Source organism: Chiloscyllium punctatum, chromosome 8 (assembly GCF_047496795.1).
Source record: "Chiloscyllium punctatum isolate Juve2018m chromosome 8, sChiPun1.3, whole genome shotgun sequence".
NCBI lineage: Eukaryota > Metazoa > Chordata > Chondrichthyes > Orectolobiformes > Hemiscylliidae > Chiloscyllium > Chiloscyllium punctatum.
This window is the reverse complement of record NC_092746.1, coordinates 92,938,477-92,951,432: the sequence shown is the minus strand read 5'-3', so window position 1 is coordinate 92,951,432 and position 12,956 is coordinate 92,938,477. Positions and strand designations below refer to the sequence as shown.

The following is a 12,956-nucleotide window of genomic DNA, read 5'->3' as shown; positions in this document are numbered from 1 at the left end:
TGTGAGGCAGCAGTGCTAACCACTGAGCCTCCGTGCCTCAGGGTTCATCCGTTCACAAATTATTGCTGACTTTTGAGGAGGATAGGGAGTGTAATTTATCAAAGGTTTGCTATCAATACAAAGTTGTGAGAGAAACTAAACAGTAAGGAGCATGGAAAGAAGCTGCAAAGAGAGACTGACCTGAGTTGTTAACATTTCTCCTCTCCACAAATGTTGCCTGACCTGTTTAGTACTTCTAGGACTTCATTTTTCCAGTATCCAGAATTTTTCTTTTTAGGGACAATAGTTAATTGGGTGAGTGGGCAAGAACATGGCAGATGGATAGAATTGATCGGTAAAAAGTTATCAATTTTTCTGGCAGTTATAATTCATTTCTTTTAATGGAGTGGCACATTTTTCAAATGCTTGTATTCAGAGAGAATTGGATAAGAACCTGAGTAAATTTACCTGTAGGAAGCAAATCAGTAAAGCAAATTGTCTGTTAACCTCTATTACAAAGGGACTGGAGTAGAAGTTAAAATAAATCTTACTACAATCATATGAGGCCATGCCTGACACACTATGTGTAGTTTGGTCTCCTTGCCACTGAGGGAGTGCAATGATGATTCAACATTCCTGTAAAGAAAAGACTATCCGACGAATAGATCGAGTAGTCTAGATCTATAATTTATAGATTTTAAAAGAATGAGAAACGAAACATATTAAATACCTAAAGGATTTGACAGTTTAGATGTAGAGATGATGTTTCCTCTAACTGAAGAATCTAGAATAGTCACAATCTCAAAATAATGAGGTTAGCTATTTAAGTGAGAGGACGACAAATCTTTCCACCCACGTGGCTGTCAATCCTTATATTTCTCTATCACAGAAAGCTATAGATGCTTAGCCTGGGAATTTTCAAGAGATACCGTAAGTACCTGAACCACTAAGGAGACTGAGGACATTGGAATTGTATGGGAATGTGGAGTGAAAGTAGATGATCAGTTTATGGTCTTGCTGAATGGTGCTGCAAGCTCAAAAGGGCAAAGGGGCTACTTCGGCTCCTATTACATTCGCAGCTAAGGTATATTAGTTGCTTTGCTATGAGTGCAGTACAGCAAAAATGTTGGTTTAAAAATAAATTACATCAATTGTGTTTCAAACTGAAAAAAAAAAGTTATACAAAATGGTTATTTCTCTTACCTGTGTGCTCATACTTGTGTCTAAGAAGAGAGCTGCTTTTCTGAAATATTTTATCACACAAATCACAGGCATACATTCCATTCTCTGTCTTTTTGATTTTCTTACGAGGAGGCATAGAGTCTGAATCATTCTGATCATCAGTATTGGGCACATCTCCGGAACTTGTCTCTTGCTTTTCCTGCTTCAGGAATACAATCACCTTTCGTTATGCATTTTTATGTGACTAAATTGCATTTGTTTGGTACACTGCACCCTTTTTAATTATTGCGTTACTTCACAATTCTACAAAAAAGTGAACAGCTTACACCAACTTATTAGAAATGGATAATAAGAGAGAGAAACATGAAATTCAAAATATTACACAGAAACAAAAAAATTAAACAAACGAGACAGCTAATTTTCAGAAGAGCATAGAATTTCTACTAATCTCCAATTTTTTGTCAACAGTACAAGAGTAAGGTTAAAGTAAGGAGGAGGAAGTGAGGACTGCAGATGCTGGAGGTCAGAGTCAAGACTTGAGTGGTGCTGGAAAAGCACAGCGGATTAGACAGCATCTGAGAAGCAGGAGAATCAACGTTTCGGACAAGAGTCTTTCATCAGGAATCCTGATGAAGGGTTCCTGCCTGAAAAATCAATTCTCCTGCTCCTCGGATGCCACCTGACCTGCTGTGCTTTTCCAGCACCACACTCTCAACTAAGGTTAAAGTGATTTCAGATACACTAAATAACTTAACAACATAATTTAAGGTATGCCAATGCAGACAGCTTGAAGTGTGAAACATTTTGGGGCCCCTTACTGAACGAAAGATATATTGGCATTGGAGGCGATCCAGAAAATTTTTTAAACTTGGATGATGCCAGGTAAGCAGGGACTGTCTCAAAGACAGGCTGAGTAGATTGGGCCGGTACTTGTTGGAATGCAGAAGACTAAGAGGTGACCTTATTGAAACACACAAAATTCTTAGAGAACTCAACAGGGTAGATGTGGAAAAATTGTTTTCCCTTGTGGAAGTGTCTGTGGCAAAATCTCAGAAAAAAGGGTCACACATTTAAAACACAGATGAAGAGGCATTTCTTCTCTTGGAGGATTGTGATTCTGTTGAGGCTGGGGCATTAGGTATAGTCAAGGTTGAAACAGATCAGGTTTAATTAAGAAGGGAATCAAAGAGTTTTGGGGAAAATGGAATTATCAGATCAGCTGTGATCTCACCAAATGACAGAGCAGAGCCAATCGGCTGCTTCTCTTCTTATGGTCTGAGTGGAATGGCCATCCTGTGACATGTGGGGAAGCTGTGGATACATCTCCTGACCCAGTCATTCAAAGCGCAAAATATGTCACCACCTGCACAAATTAGAACCCCTGGCTTCAGAGCCTGATTAGTGGCTAGAGACACCAAGTGCCTTGAAGGCAAAGAATGGCAGGTCTAAAAACATGTTTGTGGCAAGCAGGCAGAAAAGGAATGGATGGCCACCAGGCAAGTCAAAGAAACAAAGTCAGGTAGTGCAGAAGTCCCCAGAGGTCCCACTCACTAACTGATTTACTGTTATGGATACTGATGAAGGTGATGGATTTGTGAAGGAATGCAGCAATAGTGATGCCTGTGCTGCCATGGGTGGCCCAGCTGTACAGGAGTTGGTGGGAGTGGGAGTGGGTTAAACGGCAGAACTGATAGGGGATTTTGAGGTTAACACAACAGGCAGGTGTTTCTCCAGCCATCAAGGTAACTTCAGGATGCTTTGGTGCTAGTGTCAGGGATATTGCAGAACAGCTGGGAGCAGACATTATTCTGCGGGAGGGTAAACAGTCAGCAGGTGTAATCCATATTAATACAAATGACAAGTAGAAAAAGGAAACTGAAATTGAGAAAGCCTTGTGCAACTGAGTACACAAATAGGAAAATAGGTGAATGATTTGCTGGACAATAGTGCAGGAAGGAAGGTTTTAGATTCCTGGGAAAGGCTCGGGGGGAGAATGGCATCTGTACGTGCTCAACAGGTTACATCTGAACAGGGCGTGGATTGAGTTCCTTGTGGGGCGTTTACCTAATGCTGTTGGGACGGTTTAAAGTTGCTCAGCAGGGATATGAGAACCAGGATAAAATATTACAAAGTAATACCAGGGTGCACAAATGCTGGGAGAGGCAGAAAGTACTAAAATCGAGAACAGAGTCAAACAAGGGGAAAAAGTCACGAAGTCTAGATCAGGGCTACACTGCATGTTTGTGAATATTGGAGGTACAATAAATAAGTTTGAGGGGTTACATGCAAAGATTGCCTAGTGGGATTTGGATCTTTAGGCGATAAGGGAGTTCTGGCTGAAGGAAGGACATATCTGAATATTGAATATACTTAGTTACAAGGTATTTAGAAAAGATAGGAAAGGATAAAAGGGGAACGATGGCATTCTTAGTTAAAGAGAGCATTGAAATACTTGAAAAAGATACTTCAAAGGGTGCAAGAGCAGAATGATTTGGCCAGAGCTACAGGATAGATGAGGAGGTGCCAGTGTTGGACTGGGGTGGACAAAGTTAAAAAATCACAAAATACCAGGTTATTGTCCAATATGCTTATTTGGAAGTACTTCTATAACCTGGTGTTTGTGATTTTTAATTAAAAGAATAGAAGTAGTGCAATTATATTGATCAGTGTAATATGCAGACCACTAGCTATGGTAAGAATATTTAGAATCAAATGTGCAAAGAAATGAGAGGTTTCTACACCATACAGTAGTTCGAAAGGGCAACTAGGATTATCTGAAAATTAGAGACATAGAATATTGACTGGGATAATGACTGCGTAAGAGACAGCAACGGATGTCTCTAGATCGAGTTCTGGAGTCTTCTGTACACCAGTGTGTCCAGATGTGGGTCAAACAGATCAAGTGACAGTGAGGGAACATTTGGGGGACAGTGATCATTGTATCATAAGATTTGGATGAAGGTAGAAAATTATACTGGTCAATGCAAAGAAAGAATAATCAACAAGAGAAGACTAAATTTTAACTGGACAAGAACAGGGCTGGGCTGGATAAACTAGAACCAAAGGTTGGTGGGAAGAACAGGAGCTGAACATTGGGCTAACCTTCAAAGAGAACTTGGTTTGGGCACAATTAGGGAATATTGCCTCAAAATGAAAAGGTAGAACAAGCAAACCCAGAACTCTCAATGATAAAGGAGATAGACATTCTTCTGACAAGTGTCAGGTAGAAGACACAGTTAAGAACCAAACTATGTACAGAAGGTTTAGAACGGTGGTTAAAAAACAAATACAAGAAGCAAACAGGGATAATGAAAACTACTGGGATCTAACATAAAAGGAAATCCCAAAGTCTTCTCTAAACACATCAATAATAAAAGGGTGGTAAAATGGAAGAGCAGGGCCGATTGGGGACCAAAATGAGATTGACACAGAGCAACAGCAAGGCTGAGGCATTAAATAAATGTTTTGTATCAGTCTCTACCAACGATGCTGATGCTGCCCAGGCCAAGGAGACAAGAGGAGGAAACCCAGTCACTAGAAGGGTTTAAAATTGATAATTGATGCAAAGGATGATTTTGGATAAGCTGTCAGTATTTAAGCTGAAAACACATCAGGATTGGATGAGATTCATCCAAGAACTTGAAGGGAGTAAGAATAGAAATTGCAGAGGCACTGACAATTATTTTTCAATCTTCCCTGGATTCAGATGTGGTGCCAGAGAACTGCAAACGTTTGGCCCTTGTTCAACAAATGTCATAAGGATTAAGCCCACATTTACAGACCTGGCTGTTTAACTTTGGTGGTGGGAAAATGTCTGGAAACAATTTCCGGTTAGAATTAATAGGAGAAATTGATTAATACAGATTTCTTCAAGGAAAATAGCTTCTAAATAGCTGGAGGTTTTGAATAAGTAATATAAAAGGTTGAAGAGGAGAAGGATGTTGGTGGTGTACACGGACAGATTTAAACGTTACACAGCATGGTCTAAAAAAAAAGGACATTAACAAGCTGGATACAAAATAGGCAGTGATATGGTAAACAGACAGTAACAGTTCAATCGATACAGTGGCACAGTGGTTAGCACTGCTGCCTCACAGTGCCAGAGACCCGGGTTCAATTCCCACCTCAGGCGACTATGTGGAGTTTGCACATTCTCCCAGTGTCTGCGCGGGTTTCCTCCGAGTGCTCCGGTCTCCTCCCAAAAATGTGTAGGTGAGGTGAACTGACCATGCTAAATTGCCTGTAGTGTTAGGTGAAGGAGTAATTGTAGGGGAATGGGTCTGGATGGGTTGCGCTTTGACGGGTCAGTGTGGACTTGTTGGGCCGAAGGGCCTGTTTCCACACTGTAAGTAATCTAATCTAATCTAATCATGTCTTGATACTTTTAGGCTGGAAGTCGTTTGTTGTGGAGTTCTTTGGGTATTAGTACAGTATTGATACATATAAAATTATGTGGACCTTGACACGCAGAGGACAATTTCAAAGTTTGTGGATGACAAAACTTGAAGGAATTATAAACAGTGGTCAGCGCATCATAAAAGTTCAAAATCCTCTTGGTTGCCATCAGGTGTGTTAAGATAGCTTTGTGAATTTCTTGAAGATTGGACACATTGGTGGTGTGGGCAGATCCATGGTAGGTGAAGTTCAATATAGAGAAGTATGAGGTGAAGCTCTTAGCTCTTTGGTACCAAAAACATGGTCACACAGTAGAAAGAGCACTATTCTAAGGCGTGTGCAGAAGCAGAGAAACTTGGGTGTATACATATAAAAGGTCAGTGAAGGTGGCAGGACATTGCAGTTAATGAAACATACAGGACCCAGCCTTATAAATAGGGGCTGAAGAGTTCAAGAACAGGGAACTTCTGATGAACTTGGATAAGACACTTGTTAGACTTCAGCTGAAATGTAATGTACAGTTCGGAGTGCGACACTATAGATGGATGTGAATGCATTGGACAGAATGCAGAAGATAGTTACAGGAATGGTTCCAGGGATGAGAAACTTCAATTATGAGAAATATTGGATTGGTTGGCATGGTTTTCCTTGGATAGGAGGAGGCTGAGATTTGATAGGAATTTTCAAATTCATGAGCAGGATGGATAGAGTCAATAGGGAGAAATGGTGCCCATTTGTAAATGGATTCTGAACCATAGGCACCATAGTTTAAGTGTTTTGCAAATGAGAGGTGAATAAAAACTTTCACACAGGTAATGGTTAAGGCATGTAATGCACTGCATGGAAGTGTGGTGAAGTCAGGTTCAATTGATGCATCCAAGAGATTAAACAGTTAAGGAGAAATAATGTAATGAATTACAGGGAAAAGGCAAGAAATTGTCACAAAACTAAAATGCCAGTGCAGACATGAGGAGTCATATTGCTTCCTACTGCACTGTAACAATTCTGAGATTCTGTAAAAACTATATTCAGCTTTATAAAAAAGGAAGAAACTGTGAAGTATCCATCCACTTTCTTTTGAAAAATCTATTTAAGTACTAGATAATGATTTGTAAAAGATCTGTAATAATGGTACACTTACTGCATGATTTCCATTGGCTTGAATTGGTTTCTGTTGTGATTCAGATCCATTTGAATTGGTTGATTTATATGTGTAGGCCACCTGTGGAATGAAGCCGGCCTGCTTTATTGTAGCTAAGGCTCTGAGACATGGAACACTGTTTTGGCTTGAAATGGCAACAATTGTGGGTATTTGAGTTGTATTTGTAGGGATTGCAATACTTATAGGTTTGGCACTTGAGTTTCCTTCTGAATGATCATTTTCTATTTGTTCTTTTTTTAAACAAGATAGGTTTAAGGGCTCCTCTTGAACATAATGAACACTGCTGTGGTAAACACTGGTTATTGTGGGTCTTTCAAGTCCCTCTTTTTGCTGTCGTGGAAGTGACAGATCAAGAGGTTCTAACTGTAAATCCTCTTGGTTGCCATCAGGTGTGTTAAGATAGCTTTGTGAATTTCTTGAAGATGCAGAAGAGAGATTTAGAGGTGATGGGGAGGGAGTATTACTCCTTGAAGGATCTGCCATCACATTAAATGGTGTACTTGTAGTTTGAGATTCAGTCACCTTATCAACAGCTTCAGAATTTGCAGTATTGCCTTGTAAATCACTAACAGGTGAAGAATCTGTATGACTGACAAGTAGATTTGGTTTGACCTCCTTGTTGCTTGGTGTGGGAGAGGAAGGACAAGATGGCTCAACTGGAATCTGGCCAGTTTGCATTTTCTCAAACCACTTTTTCACCTTTTCTAGTGGTAGGTTTACAGCAACAGAAATTTTTGCTAATTCTTCTGATGTTGGTTCTGCATTCAATGCATAATATGCCTTAAGAAGTGACAACAGATTCTTCAATGGCTCTTGATCTGAAGAGATGTTCTCCTCTGTTGATACAGAAGCTCCGGAGATCTTAATATTGGCTTCTCCTGAATGAGATTCAGTTTTAAGTTGATAGTGCTTTAGTTCGTGAAGTGCATTTAATCCACCAGGACATTCATTACAAAGCAGACATGTGTTACTAACTCCTTCAACACTGGTCTCCATTTTCTCAGTTTTGACTGTGAGGTCTTCTGGTGGCTTTTCATTTGTACAATTGTCTGCTAGGTTAGCAATCTCCTTTTTCAAATTTTGAGGTACAGCTTGAAGTTGACTTGGCTCCAAGCTGTAGTTGATGATGATTTTGGTTGTTCCATCCTGATCAATCAAGGGAAGACTGATTGATGAAATAAGGGAATGACTGTTTTGTTGAACTGATGCAGAAGAGACTGTTCCTGGCTCTTTGGAAGGGAGAGTGACATGATTATTTTCTAATACTGCAACTTTAAGAACATTCTGAATGTCACTTAGATTTATGCTAATAGGAGAGACAAGGCCTACAGTTGGCAACACAACAGCCTGAACCACACTCTGAGGTGATGTTGTGACCTGGAGAGGGTTATTGCCACTAAACCCTCCATTTTGGAAAGAGCTTGCACAGTTGATACCAGAGGTCACGACCATAGTTTTGTACTCATAATCCACAGGCTCAGTTTTGATTTGGTTTACAGTAGGCTGTTCTTGTAAAGGTTTACTGTTTTCTAGCTTATGACGAAGTTGTGTTCTAGCAGGGCTATTAGTTGATGGTGAAAGGGATGGAGAAGTGCCTTGAGGTGTCTTGATTCCTGAACGAGCTCTACCATTAAGTGATATAAGACCAATGCACTTCTTACTACTGATGTGTGAACTGTAAGAGCCAGAGTGAGAAAACCGCTTCTTGCAGTTAGGACATTCATATGGCTTTTCTCCTAGACAGGGAAGAGAAAGAAGACAGCAACTTAAATCTCACATTCTTTTATGTTATACACAACTCCTTGCAATTTTAGGTCATAAAATGCTTATTCTCTCAAGGCAATTTTAGATAAAACCTACAAATTTAAAATGTACTTCAGCCAGCAATCCCTCCTAGAAAAGGTCATTCTAATGTAATAAAAGCAAAATCCTGGAGATTTGAAATGAAACTCAGTAGGTTAGAGAGAACTTGTGGAGAGGGAAAACAGAATGAACATTTCAAGTTGTACATGACTCAATTTTTCTAGCACTTTCTGTTTATATTGCCATCTGGATGTGTAAGTGTAAAAACTTCCACAGAATTTGAACTCAAGCTAATTATTAAGACATGGGTTAATGCATCCCATCACAGATTCTGAATCAGATAGTGGAAAGATTTCTCTTGTCAACAGGCACCAGAAGAACCCAAGCTTACTGATGTATTCATAACCTCCTAATGGCTGATTCATTTGAAATGGGCTCTGCTCTGCGGTTCATTAAAATGTGACAAGATCATTTTATATCTTTTGTGTATTTGATTAAAACGTTTCTGCACATTCAACTGCATATAAAGAAATGGTTCATTCATAAAGTCAGGAAGTATGGGATACAAGGAGATTTGGCTACCTGGATTCAGAATTGGCTGGCTGACAGAAGGCAGAGAGTGCTTGTAGATGGAAAGCATTCCACCTGGAAGAGAGTGTTGACTGGGGTCCCGCAGGGCTCTGTTCTTGGGCCTCTGCTCTTTGTAGTTTTTATAAATGATTTGGATGAGGAGGTCGAGGGGTGAGTTAGCAAATTTGCAGATGACACAAAGGTTGGAGGTGTTGTCAATAGTATAGAGGGTTACTGCAGGCTGCAGCGTGACAGAGACAGGATGCAGAGCTGGGCTGAGAAATGGCAGATGGAGTTCAACCTAGGTAAATGCGAAGTGATGCATTTTGGAAGGTCGAACTCGAATGCTGAATACAGGATTAAAGACAGGATTCTTGGCAGTGTGGAGGAAGAGAGGGATCTGGGTATGCAAGTACATAGATCCCTCAAAGTTGCCACCCAAGTGGATAGGATTGTGAAGAAAGCAAACGGTGATTTGGCTTTCATTAACAGTGGTATTGAGTTTAACAGCCATGAGGTTTTGCTGCAGCTCTGCAAGAGCCTGGTGAGACCACACTTGGAATACTGTATCCAGTTCTGGTCGCCCTATTATAGGAAACTTACAGAGACTTTGGAGAGGGTGCAAAGAAGGTTTACCAGAATGCTGCCTGGACTGGAGGGCTTGCCTTATGAAGAGAGGTTGAATAAGCTTAGACCTTTCTCTCTGGAGAGAAGGAGGAAGAGAGGAGACCTGATCGAGGTACACAAGATAATGAGAAGAATAGATAGAATCAATAGCCAGAGACTTTTCCCCAGGGCAGGATTGACTGGTATGAGAAGTCATAGTTTTAAGATATTAGGAGGAAGGTATAAAGGACACATCAGAGGTAGGTTCTTTACGCAGAGAGTTGTGCATGCATGGCATGCATTGCCAGCTGAGGTGGTGGAAGCGAAGTCACTGGGGACATTCAAGCGACTGCTGGACATGCACATGGATAGCAGTGAGTTGAGGTGTGTGTAGGTTGTTACTATATCTTACATTAGGATTAGGTCTCAGCACGACATCGTGGGCCTAAGGGCCTGTTCTGTGCTGTACTTTTTTTATGTTCTAAACTGCAAACTATCTGCCAAAACCTCAGTTCAGTTTTGCATCAACTATAGGAGAGAGGCAGGAACATTTGTCACAATCTTTTCATATATCATGATCAGAAATTTTACAAATTACTATACTATGAGAAATAAACCTTGCAGCTTTTAGAAATTAGCCCTTAGAAATTGAGTAAATCTCGGTTATTTTCACACATGGATTGCAGTATCTTACTTCTGTGTAATCTGAATACTTGTGAATAATATTGTTGAAATTTCAACCTGATAACTTTGTAAATTCCACTATTAGAGACAGCACAAGTACATGACCAGCAAATGTGGAAATGTTATTAACAGCATTGTGCATCTTGTTCCAAAAACGTGATTGCCATGTATGCTGATCTTGTCCACATATGAAAACTTCAGTTGACTCAAAGCACTGGGACAGGAGTAAAAAAAACCCACAATACAGCAAGTATTAAATCAATACCAAATATTCACGAAGACAGCTCACGACCAGTGTCTCAGACAACTACAAATGGACAATAAGTGCTGACACAGCCAGTGACACACAGGTCCCCTGAATGAATATGTTAAAAATGCAGGGAAGACCATTTGGACAGTTAACATTTGTGCAGGCTCTTTGGGAGAACTGAGCTGGCTCTCACTTCCTCAGTCTTTCCCCATAACCATGTAAATTTTCTCTTCACAAAACAATTCAGTTCCTTTTAAAAACTCCGATTTTATCACCTTCATCACAAAATTAGATTTGGATTTCAGATCCTAACCACTTACATCCCCTGACCTACAAAGCTGGCATAGGTTCTTTTGGAATGTAAAAACTAGGAGCAGGAGGTAATTCAGCCCCTCGAGCCTGCTCCACCATGTGACAGAATCATGGCTGACCTTATATTTGTCTCAAACTCACTCACTCTCCATAACCTTCAACCGATTACGGATTAAAAATGTATTGCCTTCTTAAATTTACTTAATATCCCAGCATCCACTGTACTCTGGGGGGTACTGACTAAGATTTACGATCCTTTGAGACAATTAATTTCTCTTCGTCTGTTTTAAATCCATGAACCCTAATCCTACAACCAATATCTCTTGTTCCAGATTTCGCCACAAGGAAACATCCTTTCTACTTTGTTAACTCCTTTAACATATACATACACACCTCAATTATATCTCCTATTATTCTTCTAAACTCTCGTCTTTATAGGCCATCCTGCTCAATAACAAGACAAACCTCTCATCTCTGGAATCAATCTTGTGAGCTTCTTCTAAACTGTCTCCATTTCAACTACATCCCTCCCCAAATTCGGCAGCTTTCCAGGTGTGATCTCACTAATGTCATGTACAGTTGCAACATTTCCCTCCTTCTATACTCTAGTCCTTTAGCACTAAATGCCAAAATTCCACTTCCCTTCATCATTACCTGCTGTACCTGCATAGTGGTTTTTTGCAATTCATACACAAGATCACCCATATCCCTCTTTACTGAAGCTTCTCCCCACTTAGATAAAGAGTGTGCCTCTCTATTCTTCCAACTAAAATGGATAACCTAACATTTATCCATGTTAAATTTCATGCAACGAATATTGGTCTATTCACATAACTTATCCATTGTCATCTGCTAATTTTTTATTTGTTCATTGCAACTTACTTTCCCACCTTTAGTGTCATCTGCAAACTTGGCTATAGTACTTCCTATCCCTGCATCGCAGTCATGAATCTAGATTATAAATATTAGGGGTCCAAGGACTGAATCCTGTGGCACCCCTCCAGTAGACCCATTTATCCTAAATTCTCTTATTTCTGCTGGTTAGCCGATCCTCTTCCTACAGTGATGTACTGTATTTGTTGCACCCAATATGGTCTCCTCTACAATGGGGAAACAGGACCCCATTCTTGATGAAGGGCTTAGGTCAATTCTCCTGCTCCTCTGATGCTGCCTGACCTGCTGTGCTTTTCCAGTACCACACTCTCGACTCTGATCTCTAGCATCTGCAGTCCTTACTTTCTCCTTTTCCAGCTAGTTAATTACCCCTGACCACACATGATCATAACTTTGTGAATTAATCTTTGTTTGGCACCTTATCAAATGCAAATTTTGCTAACCACCTTGATTGTGTTCCCTCAAGTTTGTTCTGATGAGGTCACAGGGACTGAGAATATATTTGCTTTATTTGTTTTATCCCTTATTCTTACAACTCCTCCATTAAATTTCCTGTCAAACGTCTCTAAGGACAACAGGACCAGTTTCTACTATCTACATAACTGAAGCATCTCATCCCAGAACTAACCCTGTAATCTTTTACGCCCAGAACGATCACATCATAGACCTAGTATTATAGCATATTATAGTTTGTTTGGTTGACTTGACAGTTAAGTATCGATCACCTTAAAACTGAACAATGCTGGTAAAAGTTATTATATACTTTTAAAATGCTTAATGCATCTCATGCTTAATTTTGCAATTAAAAACTACATTTGGTTAAAAAAGTAATTTTCAACATTTTCTCCCCACCCTAAAAAAAATGTTCGTGGTACATTCATGTCCTCATCCACTGGACTCAAAAATATTTCAGTTAGTTCAGTACTTTTGAAAATGTGGCAGTCACCTTTCATAGGACAAGCATAAAAGACCAGAAACTCTGTTTTATGATCCAGTCTGACAGTTAATATTGACATTGGAGACAATGTCCCGCTCTTTTTGGACATAATACTGTGGTATATTTTATAACCTTCTGAAGGGACAAAAGAAACCTTATTTTAACATCTCATTCCAAAAGTT

The 12,956-nt window shown here is 39.9% G+C and overlaps 1 protein-coding gene across 8 annotated transcripts in view; it reads right to left on the bottom strand.

Moving 5' to 3' along the window:
• Positions 1-12,956, bottom strand: part of zeb1b (zinc finger E-box binding homeobox 1b) — a 179,206-nt gene that overhangs the window by 7,999 nt on the left and 158,251 nt on the right. For 6 of the 8 annotated variants that reach the window (XM_072576083.1, XM_072576089.1, XM_072576086.1 and 3 more), the window contains 2 exons: positions 6,698-8,454; positions 1,183-1,363 (listed from right to left, as the gene is read on the bottom strand). In XM_072576083.1, coding sequence (XP_072432184.1) covers positions 1,183-1,363; positions 6,698-8,454 — 1,938 coding nt within the window. The remainder of the gene's footprint in view (positions 1-1,182; positions 1,364-6,697; positions 8,455-12,956) is intronic. The other 2 variants (XM_072576085.1, XM_072576090.1) reach the window with 1 other exon arrangement.